Raw genomic sequence first — 22,216 nt, forward strand, 5'->3', positions numbered from 1 at the left:
ACAAACAATGATGCCTGCTCTTGCCACCTCTATTCAACTTAGTATTGGGAGTCCTAGCCAGAGTAATTGGGCAATAAAAACAGTAAAAAGCATCCAAACTAGAAAGAAGTAAAATTATCTCTGTTCACCTATAACACGCAGAAAACCCTAAAGATTCCAGAGAAACACTGTTAGAATAAATGAATTCATCAAAGTTGAAGGATGCAAAATCAAGAAGTAAAACACAATTGTGTTTCTACGTATTAGCAATGAACAACCAGAAAAGGAGACAAAGGGAAAAAATTTTTCATCTATAAGAGCATCAAAAAAAGAATAAAATTCTTAGGAGTAAAATTAACCAAGGCGTAGCATATACTTGTATGCTAAAAACTACAAAAACACCCCTGAAAGAAATTAAAGAACAATAGAAACCTTACCATGTTTACAGATTGGAACTTGATACTGTTAAGACATCAATAGTACCCAAAGCAACCTACAGATTCTACGCAACCCCTACGAAAATTCTAATGTCATTTTTTTTTTTTTTTTGCAGAAATAGAAAAAAAAAATCACCCAAAAACAGTGTGGCACTGTCATAAATACAGACTATGTAGAACAATGGAACAGAATTCAGAAATAAAACCTTGAGTGTATGGTCAAATGATCTTTGACAAAAGTATATAGTCTCAACAAAATGGTACTAGTAAAACTGGATATCCACATGCAAAAGAGGGAAGTTGGAACCTTCTCTTACACCATATATAAAAATTAAAATGGATTAAACACCCAAAAGTAAGGTCCAGAACTATAAAACTCCTACAGGAAAACAGAGAGGAAAGTTTCATAATACTGGATTTGTCTAGGATTTCCTGGGTGTAACATCAAAAGCACAGGCCACAAAAGCAAAAGTAGACAAATGGGACTACTTAGTTCATCAAAACACACAATCAGCAGAGTGAAAAGGCAACCTATGGAATGAGAAAATATTTGCGAATTGTGTATCTGATGGGGAATTAAACATATAGGATATTGATACACACACACACACACACACATATCCATCCTAGGGGCACCAGGCTGGCTCAGTCAGTTGAGCATCCATCTTTGGCTCAGGTTATTATCTTACAGCTTGTGAGTTTGAGCCCCACATCAGGTGCTGTGCTGACAGCTCACAGCCTGGAGCCTGTTTCAGATAGTCTCTGTCTCTCTGCCCCTCCCCTGCTCATGTTCTGCCTCTCTCTCTCTCTCTCAAATATAAACATTAAAAAAAAACTACTAAAACTTTAACAAAAAAACCCAATTAAAAAATGGGATTTCAATAGACATTTCTTAGAAGATTACCTATAAATTACTAACAAACAAAAGATGTTCAACATCACTAATTAACAGATACAATGAGCTATCACTTCACACTCATTAGAATGGCTACTATTAAAAGAGAAAAGTAAAAGTGTTGGCAGAGCTGTAGAAAAGTTGGAACTCTTAGGAACTGTTGGTAGGAGCGTAAAATGCTGCAACAACTATGGTGAGTGAACACTATAGGAGTTTCTCAAAAAATTAAAATCTCTTTAAAAAATAACTATTTAGGGGTGCCTGGGTGGCTCAGTCAGTTAAGTATCCAACTTTAGCTCAGGTCATGATCTCATGATTTGTTGAGTTTGAGCCCTGCATTGGGCTCTGGGCTGACAGTCTAGAGCCTAGAACCTGCTTCAGATTCTGTGTCTCCCTCTCTCTCCCTTCTACTTTACACATACAGCAATAATAGGAAAAAATATAAGAGAAAACCAAAAAAATACAGTCAGGCTAAAAAACTAAGATAAACATCTCTATAAACAAAAAAAAACCCAGAAACACAAAGTAATGTACAATGCCAAAGGTCAAAGGTAGGCTCAGCAAGCAGACACTGGCAGCTGACAGTTCTGCTTCTGTGGGGTAACTGGGACTAAAAGTGCTCTATACAAGATGTGAGACAAAAACCAGACTTGATAATTGTAGCTAGGGTTATTAATGAAAAAAAGCTTGATGCTTCGCATGAACTGCAAAGGGTTACATTTCCTTCTGCTTTGAACACAACATTCAAAGAGAAAGTAGGTCACTCACCTCTTTATTTGAAAGGCACTTAATAGTTTGACAGTTTCTGGAAGAAGAAAGTTCACTAGTTTCTGCTTCCCGGGTCAAGAAAAGGAGTTTCTGACCCATTAAGTCCAAGCATTCTAAAACACTGTAAAGAAGTCAAAGAGATCAAGGTAAAAAACACCGTTTACCCTAAACTAAGAGTTATTTCTCTGTACTTGCACTGTCAAATAAGGGAGCCACTAGCAACCTGTGGCTATTTTAATCAAAATTAGTATTATATAAAATTACAATTCAGTTCCTCAAGTACATTAGTCACATGTGCTAAACTGTGTGGACCTTACTGGACAGCACAGATATAAAACAATTCCATCACTGCAGAAATCATATTGGACAGTATTGCTCTATATTTAAGGGAAAGAAGGATAAACAAGAAAAATACTCAATGTTTAGGTTTTAGTCTAAGGATCTGATGCATTTATTATGTTGTGGTGACAAACTCCTTCTAAACTTGTTTCTCATTTTCCTCTAATCTGGGCAATACCTCAAGGCTATAAGTGATGTTCAAATCAAAATATCCTCAAGTCTATCATCTCCCCTAATGCTACTTAGTTCATTTCAATATCTTCTTTTTTGTAAGACAGTTATTTTAAGACCAGTCACTACATTTACAAAGTAATAATAATAAATGTTACTTAGGGTGAAGGTGGTATTTTTCCCTCCATGGTTTCTGTGATGGAAAAATGTTACTCATACTATTGGTAAACATTTCTCAATAGACTTAAAAAACAAAAACAAAAAAAACCCAACCAACCAACAAAAAAACTCTAGGTTTTGTATATAAGAAACCAAATACTCTTATTTGTTTCTATTCTTGTTTAGAACTGAAAAATATTACCTTGTGTTTGGCTGCTGAACTACTTCTGCTGTATTTCTTGGCTCTTGGCCTGCTGCTAGCAATTCTTGGTGACTAGCTAGTGCCTCCAGATTTAGTTCTGCAATCTTGAAGAAAATAAAGTAGTAAAAACCATCTAATTTCCTGCAAAGCATTTGAGGTTAAAAAAAATATATATATATCCAAGAAAAACCCATTCAAGTGGTGTTCTCTGCTTCTGCAGACTGTGGCTTTGCCATTGCCACAGACCCAGGCTGGTTTCAATAGTTACCAGATTGTTTCTGGCTGCTTAGCCAAGAATGGCAATCTGTTACCAGCTGCTGATATTACATGGAAATGGAAAAGGGCCAAGTAGGGCTAAGTAAAAAGGGATGGCAATTTTGGCTCATCACTTGCCCCACGGAGTCAGTCATTTAAAAATTTACTTCTTTATGAACATGCAACTTTTGTAAATGATAAAAGAATGGCTTTTACAACAACATCAAAAAAGACCTTTTATTGGCTTAATACAAAATCAGTTTATTATTGTTCCATAAAGATGGGAGACTACTTGGGAATTGTGATGTAGAGAGTGAGATACAAACTATTATATATCCAATAAGATATTTTAGAATGTCTTTCTACCACCATGACACAAAATACTATTCTGGATGTTTATGACTCTAAATGGACTGCATTTATTTCATAGTGCAGAACATATCATGATGGAACATATCATGCAGTGGGACAATCTAATAGGTTAGAATGCATTGTAACAAGGCCTGTCAGAAACTGTGTCTTCTTCAATGTCTCCCTTATGTGCTATTCTAATCTAATACCCACTGAACTGCTACTTAAACAACAGTATGCTCCTCCCACCCCAAAGGAGCAAAAATCTATGTAGATTTTTACAATTATTACAATTATCAGCATACAATAATCAACACCACATAAAGTGCTTAGTATATTCAAGGCACTATATTAACAGCTTTATATATAAGGAATTTCATTTACCACCACCAATAAACTAGAGAAATGTGTTCCTTTTTACAGTTATTAACAATTATCAGTATACAATGATCAACACCACATAAAGTGCTTAGTATATTTAAGGCACTATATTAACAGCTTTATATGTAAGACATTTCATTTACCACCACCAATAAACTAGAGAAATGTGTTCCTATTTTACAGATGTAGAAACTAAAGCTGTTCAGAGAATCTGACCCAGATCACATAGCTATACATAGCACTATCTTCTTGTTTTAAGATTTCATTTTATTTTATTGACTGATTTAAGTAGGCTTCATGCCCAGGGCAGATCCCAAAACAGGGCTTGAACTTATAACCCTGAGATCAAGCAAGACCTGAGCTGAGATCAATAGTCGGACACATAACAGACTGAACCACTGAGGTTCAGTGGTGCACATTAAGATTTTATTTTTATGTAATCTCTACACTCAACATGGGGCTCAAACTCAGGACCCCAAGATCAAAGTTACATGCTCTAATGACTGAGCCAGCCAGGGGCCCCTGTTCTATATTTAGAAATAGAGAAGTCCAACTTCAGAGACTACATACTTAACTACTACATTATGCTAGTAATACAGGCCTTAATTCTGAATGCTTAGCTTGAATTACACTTCTATTTTTGTAAAGAAAGGTAACAACAGGACATGGTAGTCCATGACTATCTGTTCTAGTACCTTAATTTTAAGAAAAGTAAACACATAGGTCAAGGATACTAACCTTCCTTGGGCCATATTTAAGGAAATACCGAGCCAATTCAAGGGTTGTTCTAGCATCTTCTGTGGCATCGTGACCAAGCCTATCTGGACACTGTATATCCTTCCTGGAAAGTCAAGATAAAACTGACATACCTGGGACAATTTTTTAAGGATAGGTTCTTTCAACTCCCTCAAATGTTCTGGTTACATGTAAAATTTTGGCAATCTGATAATCAGATTTCATCACAATAATCAAGATTCCTTTATTCCTAAGTGCTATGAGAGTACCAGGAGTGAGAGGTACCGATGATGTACAACAATCAGGAATGGCTTTGTCTACAGCAAGTATATCGTCTGGACATAAGGCTACCAGTAAAGTCTCTGACCACTCCCCAGCCAACCCCTTGTCTCATTTTTTAGATGTAACTATTTTTTAAAGTTAATTTCCAGAAATTTTTTATTTGCATGCAAGTGTCTATATGTATTTATAGGTCCATACATTGTTTCTGATTCATTTTTTTAAAAACCTTATAAAAGTACATATATTTGTGTCTATAGATATATCTAAATCTAATCTATATCATACTGTTATCTGGGGATATACAGATCTTGTTCTGCATCTCCATTTTATTCTCAGTAATATCTTAAGAGGTTTCCTTACTAGTACATGTTGATCCATCACATTTTCTTAACAATAACGAAGTTTTCAATAATACAGATAACTCTAATTTATTTAACCAGTACTACAGAATATTTGCAGTTTTCTGAGCTATTTTAAACCATACCAAAATGAACATCTTTGTACAAATGTGCTTGTACATTTTTTTTAATGTTTTTATTTCTGAGAGAGAGAGAGGCAGACAACATGAGCAGGGGAGGGTCAGAGAGAGAGAGAGAGAGAGACAGAATCCAAAGACAGGTTCAAGGCTCTGAGCTGTCAGCACAGAACCCGACGCAGGGCTCGAGCCCGTGAACCTGGAGATCATGACCTGAGCCGAAGTCAGACGCTTAACTGACTGAGCCACCAGGCACCCTGTGCTTGTACATTTAATATAGGAAGATTAGGTTTTTAAACTCTGGTTAACTTTTCTGCCCCTCCCTGTCCAATTCTATCCATCAAACCTCAGCTGTGAACGTAAACCCCTTTTTATATTCCCACAATTTCATTTGTTAGTCATACTTCTCTAGAATTAGCATCCCAGGATTCATAAGAAATGAAAGGAATAATGTCTACAGACTAAGAAGGAGGGCAGAGATCCTCAATTTTGTCATTTGCGTTAAATAAGATATTATATGCTGACTTATATATGACTTACCAAAACAATATTATAATATGCAAACAACCTACCCCAAAATAGTTTTGGCTAAGAACTTTAGCTTAAATCTTCTGCCCTGCTCTCTGACATAAAGCAATGATGTATCAATAACATATGGATGTATCATCTGAGGAGGAAAGAGAATAGAATGAGTAGCATCCTATGCTAAAGTAAAAAACAACTGGGCTGGGGGACAGAAGAACCCAAGACTTTAGATTTAAGTGGAACAGGCATATAAACTGGAAAAATTAAGTCCTAAATCAGATACTCACTTTCAGTGCTCTGAGATCCAAGTCTAATGAATGGCCCACTAACACAGCATCTGGAGGAAGCAGTGCTTTTAACTGTCTCTGTACATCTTTGAGTTTGGTTGTCACTGGGTTAAGAATCTTCTTTGTAATTCCTGAGAAGCTGTCAATGAAAAAAGAGAAATGGACAGGTGAGGATACTAATAAACTTTCCTCCTTGAAAAGTCATTTCGAAAAGAATATTTTTAAAAATTAATATATGCTAATTGTGAAAAGGTTGAAAATACAGAAATAAGCAAAGAGGAAATTTAAAATGACCCATAATCCTACCATCCAGAGATCATTACTTTTTAAATTTTAGTAAATATCCTTTCATATTTTGATACATTCATGTGCATATTTCATTTTTATAAAAATACAATCATAATGCAGGTTACTTTATAATATGATTTTATCATTTACCATACATATATCATGAACAAGTTTTCACATCCATTAATCTATTTCAACACATTCTTTTAAATGGTCATAGAGTATTCCATTATATGGATTTCACATGTTTCAATCAATCCTCTACTTTCAGATGTTTATATTTCCATACTTTTGAAATATTGTGACAAATAAACTTAAACATACATCTTTGCCACAAATGACTGATGATACTGTCTATCGTGCCTGCTAGTAGGACAATCTTTATCACTATCATGGCCTCTCTGTGCCTTAATAAGAATCAATCTATAGATGCAACTTCAGTGGGCAAAAAGAGTAATGTCTTGCTAGCTTTTCTTTGCCTAATTCATGACAAAATGTACATTCTAATATTGCAAAATAATGTTTAAAAGGACAGACTAAAATATTTAAGCTTCAAATTTCTTAGTTTTATTTTGGTTTTCGAGGTTAAGGCAGCTTAAGCTCTAAAATCCTTTGACTGATAAATGATGATTTGCAGGTTTTTCAGATAGGGTCTTATTAGAGAGCAAAGCTCTAGCTGTTTGGCATTTGCTAGATCATGATTACAAATGGGAGACTCTAGACAAGGAAAACAGTGTGCCTCCTTAAGGTCACAGGAAGACTAGACAGCAAGAAGGATTAAGAGCTGTATACAGACATTGTGCAATTTCAGTATTAAAATTTATAGTTGTGGTACCCCAGCCTTGTCTTTCATAATATAAAAATAGATAGTCCCTAACTAAACAGAAGCTACAAACTATTCCTATTGTCACATTCCACACTAGTCTGCCAATTCAAAGGAGAGCAGAAAGCAAGGTGAAAAATACCTGGTAAGGTAGTCCAGAATCTTGTTGTCAGGTTTAACGAGTTCATCCATTACACAGCAGCCTCCTTCAGCAACCAGTGAGATGCGTGTTAGCTCTCTCCCTTTGGATGTGAGGCACTGAAAGACCAGGCCAAGTCAGATCGCTGAACTGTGGAAGCTCTTATTTCCTCTCATTATTTAGACTACATCAGCTGCTGTTGACTATAACCTACTGGGGGCCCAATAACAATGACATAGCCTTTTGCTAACTAGAGAATCCAGTATGAATGAAATTAAAGCTGGGGAGACGAACCTTTCATCTAAGGTAATCGATACAGTATAACTGCTCTGAAAAGGATGTGCTCAAGGAAGTTGGATAGAAATTATAACATCACCCATCACTTTACCATTTACCATTTTATCATAATTTACCATATCAGTGTTTTACATTCTGGTATTAGCTGAATACCACTAGTAGTTTTAAAAAATTTTTTAAATGTTTCTTTATTTTTGAGAGAGAGACAGAGCACAACCGGGAGGGGGCAGAGAGGGAGGGAGACAGAGAATCCAAAGTAGGCTCCAAGCTCTGAGCTTGTCAGCAGAGCCTGATACAGGGCTCAAACCTACTAAGCACAAGATCATAACCTGAGCTCAAGTCAGACATTCAACCGAATGAGCTACCCAGGCGCCCCTGAATACCACTAGTAATTTTAATTAGCACACTCTATTATCATCTCATGCAATACTAAGCATTCTATACATACCACCTCATAATAACCCAATGAGGTACCAGTTATTATCCACACTTAACAGAGGGAGAAGCTGAGACTGAGTAAGTTTAGGGGTTTGTCCAAGGTGACAAAGCCATTAATAGGCAAGGCCAGGATATACACACCCTGATGTAAGACTCCAAAATTTTAGCTCTTAGCCACTTTGTTATGAAAGACTGTTACCTGAGAGAGGATGCCCTATCTTTGAAAGGAGACTTACTAATTAGACAAAGTGAAAGACAAGGGGAGCTTGAGAAAGCTCCTACTTCTGTCTTAAATGTGTGACACTAAGCCAAAACAATGGTAGTTGGGGCAGTCTTTAGGGGAACAAAACAGCTGTTCAAAAGATACAAGGAGTAAACTTCTAGTAATGTACAGAGCTTTGGTTAAACATAACAACTAGTTAGGGGCGCCTGGGTGGCTTAGTAGGTTAAGCGTCCGACTTTCGCTAAGGTCATGATCTCGCGGTTCGTGGGTTCGAGCCCCGCGTCGGGCTCTGTGCTGACTGCCAGCTCAGAGCCTGGAGCCTGTTTCAGTCTGTGACTCCCTCTCTCTCTGACCCTCCCCTGCACACGCTGTCTCTCTCTCCTAGAAATAAAAAAAAAAAAAACATAACAGCTAGTTAGAAAACTTAAGTGATATTTATTCTTCATCCTGGAGCAAATATCCAAGTTTTCTAAAATGTGAGTAAAAATGCCTACTTTCAGTTATTTAAATTGAATACTGGAGGAGCGCCTGGGTGGCTCAGTTGGTTGAGCATCTGACTTCGGCTCAGGTCATGATCTCATGGTCCGTGGGTTTAAGCCCCGCATTAGGGACTATGCTGACAGCTTGGAAACTGGAGCCTGCTTCGGATTCTGTGTCTCCCTCTCTCTCTGCCCCTCCCCTGCTTGCGCTCAGTCTTACTCTGTCTCTCAAAAATAAATAAATTTAAAAATAAATTTTTAAAAAAACTTTAAAAAATAAACTGAATACTGGAATGAAATGGACTAATTCACTGGTACAATTAGACTCAAGAAATCATCTTCTTCTAGACTCTAGTTTGTAACACTCCTGTTGAAACATCAAAAGTAGTACTTACCATTTCACAGTCAAGTCCAAAGAGAGGACTGTTGTCTGTTATAGAACCATTACATTTGGTAGGTACAAAGTTTTCACAGTAGGGAAAACCTAGTAGGAAAAGAAATAAAATATTTGCCTTAAAAACTAGAGACGGTAAACATCATTCAAATTAACTCAGATTCATTCACCCAGGAAAACATAGTTGCTTGACACCTTCTCTATGTTAGACACTTGAAATATAAAAAGTAAGAGAAAGTCTGTCCTCAAGTTTTTCTCTATCCACTCATTTTCATATTCTGGGGAAATAATATAGGCTGCTGTTATAGGGGATATTAGGGCCTGGATTTCTTGGAAATTGCCAAGTAACAATTTTTCCTTATGAGAACAGGGATTTTAACTAAAATTTGGCTAAATCCAAAGTCACTAGACATTTTCACATTAGGCACTGAGGGTGGGTGAACAAAGTATGCAGTAATTGCACATGGCAGCTTTCTTTCCTAAATAAAGAAAAAATAGGAATGAGATTCCACCATACTAGAGATTTAAAAAGATTTTACAGTAAGCAAAGAGAGACATTCAGAAGTGTGCTGAGACTTCTCTGACATGCCTGCATTTTCCTGGAATCATAGGCTGAACATTCTCTACAGAGGCCCAGAGCTATAGGCTTAAGGTATCCCCTCCATTGTGTACCCTCACCAGGTGTCAATAACCAGGCATGTTCAGCTCCGCGGCCCCAAAGTATCTGAACCAACAAAGATTCCTAACTTCAGACAGAGGCTAAAACAATAAAAATACCTAGATCTTGTATGACAAGAAACAGAGGAGTCTGAGAGACTTTGACTAGTTTCTGTATCACGGTACCTTAAAATTTCCAACTACATACAATTGAAAGAATTAAATATGGTCTAGACAAGCCAAGAGAAGCATCCCCAAATCTGGAAGACTTTAAACTTGCTGCCCAGATATTATTTTATTAGTAGCAATAACAACAAAAAGTAACTTTTTAAAAGCATAATGTGGGGCGTCTGGGTGGCTCAGTCGGTTAGGCGTCTGACTTTGGCTCAGGTCACGACCTCACAGTTCGTGGGTTCGAGCCCCGCATCGAGTTCTGTGCTGACAGCTCAGAGCCTGTTTCGAAATCTGTGTCTCCCTCTCTCTGACACTCCCCTGCTCACGCTGTCTCTATCAAAAAAAAAAAAAAAAAGCATAATGTGCCAGGCACCATGCTAAGCACTTTTTTTGTACATTAACTCACTTAATCCTCATGGCAATCCATGATATGTGAACTATTAACCCCATTTTACAGATAGCATATGAAAAGATGTTTAATATCATCAGCCATCAGGGAAATACAAATCAGAATCATGAGCTGCTTCACACCAATATAATGGGTATAATCAAAAAGAACTCAAGGGTTTTATGCTAAGTGAAATAAGTTAGGCAGAGAAAGATACCATATATTCTCACTCATATGTGGATCAGGAGAAACTTAACAGAGGACCATAGAGGAGGGGAAGGAGAAGAAAAATAGTTAAGGAGAGGGTGGGAGACAAACCCTAAGAGACTCTTAAACACTAAGAACAAACTGGGGGTTGATGGGAGGTAGAGGAGAGGGGAAATGGCTGATGGGCATGGAGGAGGGCACTTGTAGGGAAACCAACTTGACAATAAACTATATTAAAAAAAAAAAAAGAATAACAACTGTTGGTAAGGATGTGCAGAAACTGAAATCTTTATTTTTTAATTACTTAAATTTTTTTTTACGTTTACTTGTTTTTGAGAGACAGAGTGCAACTGGGGGAGGGGCAGAGAGAGAGACACAGAATCCAAAGCAGGCTCCAAGCTCTGAGCTGTCAGTCCACAGCTCAACATGGGGCTCAAACTCACAGGCCACAAAATCATGACTTGAGCCATAGTTGGATACTTAACCTACTGAGCCCCCTCAGCACCCCAAAACTGGAACCTTTATACATTGCTGGAGGGAATGTAAAAAAGTGTAGCTGCTTTAGAAAATAGCCTTAGGGTTCTTCAAAAGATTAAACAGAGTTACCATATGACTCAGCAATTCTACTCCTAGATACATACTCTCCTAAAATGAAAACATATGTCTACACAAAAACTTGTACTTAAATGTTCATAGCAGCATTATTCATCAGAGCCAAAAGGTGGAAAGAATCCAATGTCCATCAACTAATGAATGGATAACATGTTGTATATCCATATACAGAATATCATTTGAATGAAAATAAATGAAGGTGGCAGATGGCAGCTACACTTAATGAGAACAGCATAATTATAGAGCTGCCAAATCACTATGTTGTACACCTTAAATTAATGTAACATTGTATGTCCACTATACTTCAATAAAAATAAAACTATTGCCTGTTAAATCTTTTAATTTTTTCTTTGAGAGAGCAAGCACACGCACATGCACACAAGTGGGTAGCAGCAGAGGGAAAGACAGAGAACCTCACGCAGGCTCCACACTCAGCACAGAGCCAGACTCAGGGCTTGATTTCATGACTGTGAGATGCTGACCTGAGCCAAAATCAAGAGTCAGAGACTTAACTGACCTAGCCACCCAAGCACCCTTGCTTCTTAAATCTTAAAAAAATGAAAGTGTAAGTAAAATAAGGAGGATAAACTGTGAGATATGGATGGTACCATGCATATTATTTTAAAACTTAATAATATATATGAATATATGTCTGTGTGTCAGTATATATATAATTTTAATATTTATTTAAGTAATCTTTACACTCAAAGGGTTGAAATCACAACCTTGTGATCAGAAGTCTTATGCTCAGGGCACCTGGGTGGCTCAGTCAGTTAAGCATTCAACTCTTGATTTCAGCTCAGGTCATGATCTCACATTTCATGGGATTGAGGCCTGCATCAGGCTCTGTGCTGACAGTGAGGAGCCTGCTTGGGATTCTCTCTCTCCCTCTCTCTGCCCCTTCCCTGCTTGTGCATGCATGCACCTGTTCTATCTCAATATAAATAAATATACGTTAAAGAAAAAAGAGTCTCATGGTCTTCCAACTGAACCAGCCAGGCACCCAAAAACTATATTTAATCTTACAAAAATTAAATTTAAAAATAAAAATAAATTTGGGGCGCCTGGGTGGCTTAGTCGGTTAAGCGTCCGACTTTTGCTTAGGTCATGATCTCGCGGTTCGTGGGTTCGAGCCCCGCGTCGGGCTCTGTGCTGACTGCCAGCTCAGAGCCTGGAGCCTGTTTCAGTCTGTGACTCCCTCTCTCTGACCCTCCCCTGCTCACGCTGTATCTCTCTCTCTGCTAGAAATAAATAAAATATTTAAAAAATAAAATAAAATAAAATAAAATAAAAATAAAAATAAATTTAAAAAAAAGAAGAAATGAAGTACTGATACAAGCTACAAAATAGATGAACCTGAAAACTTTAAGTGAAAGAAGCCAGTTACAAAAGACCACATATTGTTCAATTCCATTTACAGGAGATATCCACAATAGGCAAATGTATAGACAGAGTGACTGCTAACGAGCTTAGTGTTGTGTGAAAAATAATAGTGCAGGGTTTCTTCTGGGGTGATAAAAGTATCCTAAAATTGACTGTGGTGATGGTTGTAAAACTCTGCAAATATACTAAAAACTATTGAATTGTATGTTACATGGTAGTTTAGTTCTATATCTCAATAGAGCTGTTCTTTTTTTTAAAGGAAGTTTAACATCACTGCTATGATTAAGAGGTAAAAAAGAAAATAAAATTAGAGCATTTTTCATAAACTTGTTACATAACTGACCAAGGCTCTGAGCTCAGACCTTCATTGAAGATAATGAAGATGGGGTGTGGTGAAGTCAGAGGAGGACTAGAAGTAACAAAGAAGTGTTAAAAACATATTTACTTCTTTTTAATATACCAAGAAGGAATGAAAGAAAACTGAAAAAGGAGTATCTTTCTCAGAGTATTTCAATGATATTTAAGGTCAAGTTGATGTACTATACATCCTACACTCTATAAAGTGTTTCCTTGTTAACAGAAGATGGACTAAGTCATTTGGAAAGGAGCCCAAAAAAATGGAACTTTCTTTTTTTTTATGTTTTATTTATTTCTGAGAGAGAGAGAGAGAGAGAGAGAGAGAGAGAGACATTGTAAACAGGGGAGGGTCAGAGAGAGAGGGAGATACAGGCTCCAGGTTCTGAGCTAGGTGTCAGCAGAGCCTGACACAGGGCTCAAACCCACGAACTGTGAGATCATGATGTGAGCCTAAGTCGGACACTTAACAGACTGAGCCACCCAGGTGCCCCTGGAAATTTCAACAATAGTGTTTTTAAATAAACTACTAAATATTTTTACATTGTTACAACATCAGATTAAGTCTAAACCAACCTTGTAATGGAAAGTGAAATGTTTTCATTTCCTCCTTTGTGAGAAGGCATCTGGTTAAGCCCACCTTCTTAGAGCCATACTTTTGAATAATAGGGTCATTCTGCAGGCTGATGCTGACTTTCGAACTGGTAGAAAGTAAAGACCCTGAAAAAAAAAAAAAAGGACAATTATACATTGTCAGAATTTGTGTTTAAGAGACCTCAGAGAACATATTTTTTTTTTTTAACAAATAGTTTGTCAAATTAGTTTCCACATAACACCCAGTGCTCATCCCCACGAGTGCCCTCCTCCATANATGTCTTTAATAATAGTAACTGGTACAATGTCAAAAGCATGCTTCTAAACGTTTTATATAAATTCATTTGTCTAAAAATAACTGCCATGATTTCAAAACATTCTTATCTAATAATTTTTTTTGGTTTTTGTTTTGTTTTGTTTTGTTTTGTTTTTACAAATAGTTTATTGTCAAATTAGTTTCCACATAACACCCAGTGCTCATCCCCACGAGTGCCCTCCTCCATGCCCATCTTCCCCCCCCCCCCACATCCATCAGTCCTCAGTTTTTGTCAGCATTCAAGAGTCTCTCATGGTTTGCCTCTCTCCCTTTCCCCCACCATTTCCCCCTTTCTTGTCCCCCTTGTTCCTCAGTTAAGTTCCTCCTAATCCTCCTATACGTGCAAACATATGATATTTGTCCTTCTCAGAGAACATATTTCTTAACCTTGTGTACAGTAAGCACAGTGAAAATCAAAAGATGTATTAAGACCCAACTTCAACTCAAAGGAGCTTGTACTATAGGAAAACAAAGAGAATGTAAGTCTCAAATGAGTTATAATAATAAAAGCTATAGAAAGGAAAGAAAGAATACACTGGATGGGGTGGTCAGAGATGGTTCAAGAGAGGAAAAGATTAGCTGAGTCTTGAAGAAAAGGCAGAATTCAGATAGTTGGTGTATTACACCTGTCTGTTATAGTGCCTGCCACTCCTAACAGCCCATTCTACCTAAAACCACTCCACTCTTAGCCACTTAACTCAAGCATCAGCCTATTCCTTAAGCAGGACTAGTTACTGACTGCATTGAGTAGGAACCTGGCTTAAAAATGACCCTTCTACAAGCAGACCAGTAACTTGATATTCCTTATCAAGACCTGCTCAAAAGGGATAATGGTAATTAGCTAAGCTGATCAGATCGCTTGCTTCCAGAATCAAACCAGTAAATACAGAAAACTGACCAGTTATGAGAAAACAGAAAGCAGAGAAGATGCCGTGAAAGAGCACTTAGATTCCTGATGGCTTTCTAGGTTACATGTATCCTTTAAATACTATCACAAAAAGAAAAGATGGCATTCCAGGTAAGACAGAAATGTATGAAGCACACATCGTACGGTAGTGATTAGCCCAAATGAGGATTAAAAAAAAAAAGTCTGTGTAGGACAGCAGTGTAGGAAACAAGGTTGAGAGGAATATAAAAATCAATTGTAGACCACTGCAAACGCCTGGCACAGGAGTTGGGACTTCAGTCCATAATTCAATACATAATGGAAAGCAAAAGAAAGTTCCTAAATGGGAAATGGCATAACCAAATACTATTTAAGATTAACCTCAAAGATATGTGGAAAATGGAGGAGAGAAATGAGAAAAGGCTCTGCAGAAATTCTGGACCTCCCCTCTCCAAATCCAACTGCCAAAAATAAAAAAGATTAGAGTCTAGATCAAGATGGTAGAAAGGATGGGGGAAAAGGGATATATGAATGAAACATTACACAAGAAAAACTAATAGAACACAGTGACAGAATAATTCAAGTCAGTCAACAAAATATTTATTAAGTACTTATATGCCTGGCATTGTTCTAGCCACTAGAGATACCTCTTCAATGATCAAAGTCAACAAATTTCTCCATGAAACTGAAATTCTAGTTGGGAAGATGGACAACAAAGAAACAAATACATACTATGTCAGGTAAGGAAAAGGACTAGAGAGAAAAGTAAAAGATGGAAAAGAGAAGAGGGAGTACTGGGGCAGAAAAAGGGTTACTATGATATATACTTTATAATCAGGGAAGGTCTCCCTGATAAAGTGACATGTGGGTAGAGATTGATAAGAGCAAAGGGAATGAGCCATGCAGACTGAGTATAGGGACCCAAAGTAATTCTAAAATTCAGGGCTGCCGTCTTAGAGAAAAAAGGTACCAACAAAAAAGGCAATTTGAAGATGGGATCCTGTTATTTAAGGATGAGAAAAATGCTTTTAGTTATTTCATGATTGAGAGGTCTGGGAAATATCCAAGTAGCAACATCCAGCAGGTGGTTGACAATGCAAGCCTAGAAGCTAGGACATCAGACCTAGAGAAAAGATACAGGAGTTATCAAAAGAAGAGTGATAGGTCAATTGAGAAGATAAATATTTTGAAGGAAACACTGAATTAAAGAATGATCACAGTGCTACAGACTATGCTTTGGGACTCTGATATTTAGGATGGGAAGCAAGTGAAATCCTTAAAAGGACAGAGAACTAGTCATAACCCTCTGACTCCTTACAGCCTACAAAATAAAATCCAAAGTCCTTAGCATAACATTTACAACCTGTACGACATAGCCTTAACCTACCTCTCAGTCTTGTCTCTCACTACTCTTCCTCTTATTCCAACTCATCCTCCTCCAACAATTTTATTCTTATCCCAACAATTATATTCTCCAGCTACCTCAAATCTTTTCCCTGATTACATCTTTTGCAACACTATGTCTTTACATGACCTTTGAATCTAATAATGACTACTCTGATCAGTTTAATTTTTTTAAAAAGATTTCTCATATTTTAAAAAAATTATTTTGAGACAGAGAGAGAGAAGTGCGAACATGAGCAGGGGAGGGGCAAAGAGCAAGGGAGAGATTCCAAACAGGCTCCGTACTATTGGTACAGAGCCCGACAAGGGGCTCAATCTCACAAAACCATGAGATCATGACCTGAGCTGAAACCAAAAGTTGGATGCTTAACTGAATGAGCCACCCAGGAGCTCCACTCAAAGAAGTTCGAAATACAGTGGAAATCAAATCAAACCCAGCTGCAGGTCAGATACAAGTATCTATCAGAAAGAGAGAGGAACAATGGAAAGGATGGAAGCAGAGGTCTTTGAGACAGAGGATAATAGGAAACATAGTCCTAGAGGAGATAGGAAGGAGCCACTGGCTACTACTCACCACTTTTTCAAATCTGCTCAGTGTAACTATTCAATTATTGCTTAACATACACAAAAAAAGTATCACTGAACAGTACTTACATAGGTCCAATGAATTCTAGCAAGTTCTATTCTAGTCCATCATTTACCTCCTTCTCCCCACAAAAACAGAAGTTTAACTATAACTTACTCATGGACACAACCCATAGTTTAAAAACACTGCCATCATGGGTATTTCTCTTTCAGCTGGTTAGCATCTAAACCTCCTGCCTATTTCCCACTCTGAGTAGTATTAATGGGTGTTCCTTACATTAGTCAAAGGCATGATCTTCCTTCTCATCTGTATACTCATAGGTACAAAGACCCACTGACAGTTTAAAAATTATTCACAGTCATCTGTAGGAGTCCAATTTATGGATATTCAAGGACAGGCTTCACTTATCTCACCTAACCAGATGGTTTCTGAGGTACTGATCCATGTTCTCCATTAAAAAAATTGTTTTTCTGTTTAAGATCTTTGTTTGCAAGAATAAACTTGACTGATAAACTTACTTATAAGCATAGTCATAATATCTTTTTTTTTTAATATTTTTAAAATTTTAAGTTTATTTGACAGAGAGAGAGTAAAGGCAGGGGAGGGGCAAAGAGAGGAGAGAGAGAGGCTCCCAAGCAGACTCTGCACCACCAGCACAGAGGCCAAACATGGGGCTCAAACTGATGAACTGTGTTATCAGGTCACTGAGCAAAAACCAAAAGTCAGATGCTTAACCAAATGAGCCACCAAGATGCCCCTCCATAATATCTTTTAGAACGAGCAAATCATCAAACCAGAGTCACAGGCATACCTTCCACCATCTTGGATAGATCCCCAATTGTTTGTTTCTTTTGCAGTCCAATGATATCATTTAGAAAATTAGATGATGGAGGAGGCAAGCGGAATTTCTGAAAATACATTAATAAGTTTTTATAAAAAACGCTAAAGCAGTGAAGATATTGTCAAAGACTTGCACTTTACTTAATTCTGTGTCTAGCAATGTACTTATTTATTTAGGCATGCACTTTATTTTTTTTTAATGTTTGTTTCGAGAGAGAATGTGCACTGCACAAGTGGGGGAGTGGAAGGGGCAGAGACAGAAGGAGAGTAAGGATCAGACAGGTTCCATGCGGTCAGCGCTGACTCCAAAGCAGGGTTCCATCTCACAGGTGGTGAGATCATGACCTGAGCTGAAATCAAGAGTTGGACACTCAAACCACTAAGCAACCCAGGCGCCACCAGATGTGCACTTTTATTGTCAGCTCAGTGCTATGAAAGGTCTAGACCTTAACTATTTGTACTGCAAAATGAGGAGTTTCTTAATGTGTAAAAGTGACTAGGTAATTAAAAAGCGACAAAGGAAGTGAAGCCACATTCATCCCACTCCAGCAATTTTCTTTGCTTCTCTTATTACAGAGGAAAGTCCCTTATATTTTTCAAAGTACTTCTACATCTATTACTTTAATGGACAGCTTGCCAGGTAGGATAGATGACACAGCAAAACTAAGAGTTTGAGGGCTCCAGCCTTAGGCTCACTTGGGCTGAAATTCCAGCTCCGTCACTTACTAGCTATCTATGACCTGAGCATGTTACTCACAGTGTCCTTATAGAAGAGACCTGTATCTCTCACAGAACTACTCTGAGAATTAAAGACGATGCATGTAGAATGATTGATCTAAGTCCTAACACATATGTAGTGTTCAATAAATGAAAATAAAAAAGAAAATGGAGGCTCAAGGATTTAAATTAGGACTCACCAACTCCAATCCATCAGGGGTAAATGGATGAAACAGTCCAATAAAGAATGGAGGTGGCTATGGGAAAATGGAGAGCACCTGCCTCTTCTAAAGATGACAGCTGCTATTCAGCTCCACATACTGTTCTAAGGATGTCCAATCTTGTGATATTGTCAAGAGGCCAAAAAACAGACTTTACATAAAATGTTTAATTTTTGAAAACATCATAACCCAAATAAAATAAGATAATATCAACCTGGGGACTACATATATACTGTAATCTGGTGATAAATGTCTTGCCTACATCATCAAAGAAATCAGAGACAAATCTTATCTCAACATGAGATCTCAATCTTTTGTTGCTTTCTACAACCTCTACTGCTTCTTTTATCAGGTTGCCAAAAAGCACAGTTTGAGATATGTGCACTAATCTCTAGATAAGAGGACTTAATAGGCCTTAATAGAAAGTTTTCTTAACTTACATGTGTGAATGCCTTTCGGAGAAATCCAAACTCCATATAGAACCTATAAAAGTGTAGCTGGCTCATTCCCTGCAGTACAAAAATCACCACGTTGTTCAGCTGGTTTTGGTGAAAAAGCTGGCACCAACTGTTGAAAAATCAAACCAAAACAGCTAAAAGTGATACTATCATGTCAGTTCAGACATACAAATGGGAAGTGTGGAAAAAAGAGCAGTTAGCCACAGTTAATGGAACTTATCACTCACTGCCTGCCTGGTAAAGAACAGCTTTTGATGCACAGAATTCAAATAAAGATCTCGTGAGATAATTATTTATTGCGTTCAAATCAAATATGATACCAAGGGAAACACAATGCATTCAAATCCAAAATCCTATTAAGATTTACTTTAAACTGGAAATAAGGTCATTTTATAAAGGCATAAGATCCCAAGCTGCTCTGCAGTTCTTCCTAAGCAAGTAATCATATTACTGACTTCAAAAAAGCCAGTTTTAGATAAACTGATAGACTAATGGCAATATGTGTTAATGTAGAGGATGGCTTTTGAGTATCTAGCCAATCTCTCTCAGATAGATGTCTGAAAAACATGTTTTGAAAATTTTTTTATTGGTATATATAAAAAGCAATTTTCACTAGACATTTAACAATGGCAGTGAAAACATCAGAAAAAAGTCTCGTTCACCCTTCATGTAAAAGGAACAAAAAAGACTCACTGGGATTCTTAACATTTAATCATATTATTTCAATTGGGTCTCCACTGGAGGTTGTAAACCAAAATACCTATAGCGGTGTTGGGGAAGGTCATTGAAAAGACATGACTGCAGCTGACCTGTGAGCTGCTCCAAGGACATAGCCCTGAGAGTGATGTGTTGAAAACACCTGCATGGTATATGGGACTGAATCCAGTTAAGGCCTATATGTAAACTTTTAAGATTTGGCAGGCAGGTGTAAGGAGCCATTTGTTTTTGCTCCAACCCAAGACAAGCTTTGTTTATGCAAGTTCCCTTTGCTTATTATTAAAACTGCCACTTACCAACCTGAAATGGCATGCCTGATTCTTAGTCTCTCCCTGCCCTCCAAGTAAGGGGAACTGGTTTCAGTTTTCACCCAGAAGTTCCCGAGAAGGTTGCAAACCAACCAGCAGCCAGACAGATAATGTAAGAAAGACAAGCAGGTCAGGTAGGACACTAAAGAGTACATGCCCCTATTCAGCTATGACAAACTGTCGCCATGTGGGAATACAGGGACAGCTGCCAGATCTTAAGAGTTTTCTGAATAAATAAAGTATCTGGATTTTAATAAAGGAATTCCCCAGTTAAATATTGGCAACCAGTCTAAAAAAATTTTAGAACATTCTGTATGGCAAATAAACAATGTCAATTAAGAATATTTGGCCCTGTACACACTAGTTTGAAACCTCGGGTCTACACCCACCATTTAAGTTCATCTCATACCTGGGTTTAGAAACACTGGAGTTGCCCAGAACTGCATACTTCAGCAATTCACATAACTGTTCATGGGTTACTTCACAGTTTTCAACAAATAAAATGGTAGATAAGCGGGCTTTCTAAAAAGATAAATCAGGGCATAACAAATTATGACTATTGGGAATAGCAATAAAGCAAAGCAAATTATTAAAACATTCTAGTTTCTGATTATTTTAACATATATGCAAATGAGGGGTCTAACTGAAAATGAAGGTCTAAAACAACCACCTGTGATATGACATTATTAATATAGTGTTTAAGAAACATGGATACAGAACCTTAATTATAGATACTTGGTTACATACTAGAGATAGTAGGATGACTAAAACATGATTCATGCTTTCAAGTTCATTCTACTGAAGGAAAAGAAATGCAGAAATAGGTTAATTCCAGTGCAGTGTGGGTAAGTGCTATTATAAAGTATAGGAGTAAAGAGGCTAACTGCCTTGGGGGTTAGAGAGTTTGGGGGATAGCTTCATGGAGATGAAAACACTGGGGCTAAGTCTTGAAAATAATTTGTCAGCCAGATAGGAGGGAACACTGTGTCTAAACATTTAGTTTTGCTTGGCTAGAGCCAAGATGGTATGTTGAGAGCAGTGGAGATTTGATAGTATACAGAAGAGGGAGCCAGATCACAGAATTCAATGTGATCTAAGGTAAAAACTATGATGTTATTCTGGGGAAACAGGGAGTTCACTGAAGCTTCTCCCTCCTAAAATAGCTTTGCACTTATATTTGGTTATTAAAGAAATTCATGCTTTTGAAGAGTCAGATAACTGAGAAAGGTAAGATAAAGACCAATAGATAAAAGAAAATAAAAGTCACCTAAACTTATAGAAGTCAGAGATAATTACCACTTTAATTTTGGTTTAGGAGGCAGCAGAGTAGACCAGTTAGGAGCTTAAGTCCTGGACTTCTACTGCTTGAATTCAAATGCCAAGCTCTACCATGTAAGACAAGTACCTTAACCTAAGACTCAGTTTCTTCATCTATGGAGTAATTATAATTTCACCTCATGAGATTTTGGGAAGACCAACGAGGTAGTGCAAGTGCAATGTAGTGAGACTGACATTATCATAAGTACTTAATAAACATTAGACATTATTATTATTGTATTGTTCCCATAAGCCTTTAATGTTGAGCACCTATTAATTAGCCATTTAACAGTTCTGGGCACTTCATATTTATTAAATCATTTAATTATTATAAGTCTTTTAAAGTGGCTACTACTTTATCACCATTTTACATAAAGAAATGAAGGAATGGGTAAGTGGCAGAACAAAGAATGGAATACTGGCTCCAAAGCCTAAAATCTTCATCTCTATACTATACTGCCCCTAAAGGACTGTACTATACATTCTTATTGGTAACCAACTCCCCCCAGACAAATTAAAAAAACAATAAAATTTTGTAAGTATCTTTCCATAGCAGTTAAATGTAACAAATACAAATTTTAATAGTCCATTCTCTAAATTTACTTCAACACTTAAAATGTGAAAAAATTCACCACTGAGGACATGGTCTTTGTAAAAAATTGTAATATTATGAGCATTGTTTTAAACATCCCTGTACACTTGGATAAATTCTCCAGATAAGTTCCTGATCAAAATAAACACCTACAGTTGATCCT

The 22,216-nt window shown here is 37.2% G+C and overlaps 1 protein-coding gene across 1 annotated transcript in view; it reads right to left on the minus strand.

Moving 5' to 3' along the window:
• Positions 1-22,216, minus strand: part of REXO5 (RNA exonuclease 5) — a 36,113-nt gene that overhangs the window by 12,183 nt on the left and 1,714 nt on the right. Inside the window, exons 3-13 of the mRNA XM_039233658.1 lie at positions 20,554-20,666; positions 19,102-19,228; positions 17,695-17,791; positions 13,674-13,817; positions 9,324-9,412; positions 7,495-7,610; positions 6,242-6,380; positions 6,002-6,096; positions 4,676-4,778; positions 2,951-3,054; positions 2,080-2,200 (exon numbers count right to left, since the gene is read on the minus strand). Coding sequence (XP_039089589.1) covers positions 2,080-2,200; positions 2,951-3,054; positions 4,676-4,778; positions 6,002-6,096; positions 6,242-6,380; positions 7,495-7,610; positions 9,324-9,412; positions 13,674-13,817; positions 17,695-17,791; positions 19,102-19,228; positions 20,554-20,666 — 1,248 coding nt within the window. The remainder of the gene's footprint in view (positions 1-2,079; positions 2,201-2,950; positions 3,055-4,675; positions 4,779-6,001; positions 6,097-6,241; positions 6,381-7,494; positions 7,611-9,323; positions 9,413-13,673; positions 13,818-17,694; positions 17,792-19,101; positions 19,229-20,553; positions 20,667-22,216) is intronic.

This window comes from Hyaena hyaena, unplaced genomic scaffold (genome assembly GCF_003009895.1).
Source record: "Hyaena hyaena isolate Hyena2069 unplaced genomic scaffold, ASM300989v1 scaffold_78, whole genome shotgun sequence".
Classification (NCBI taxonomy): domain Eukaryota; kingdom Metazoa; phylum Chordata; class Mammalia; order Carnivora; family Hyaenidae; genus Hyaena; species Hyaena hyaena.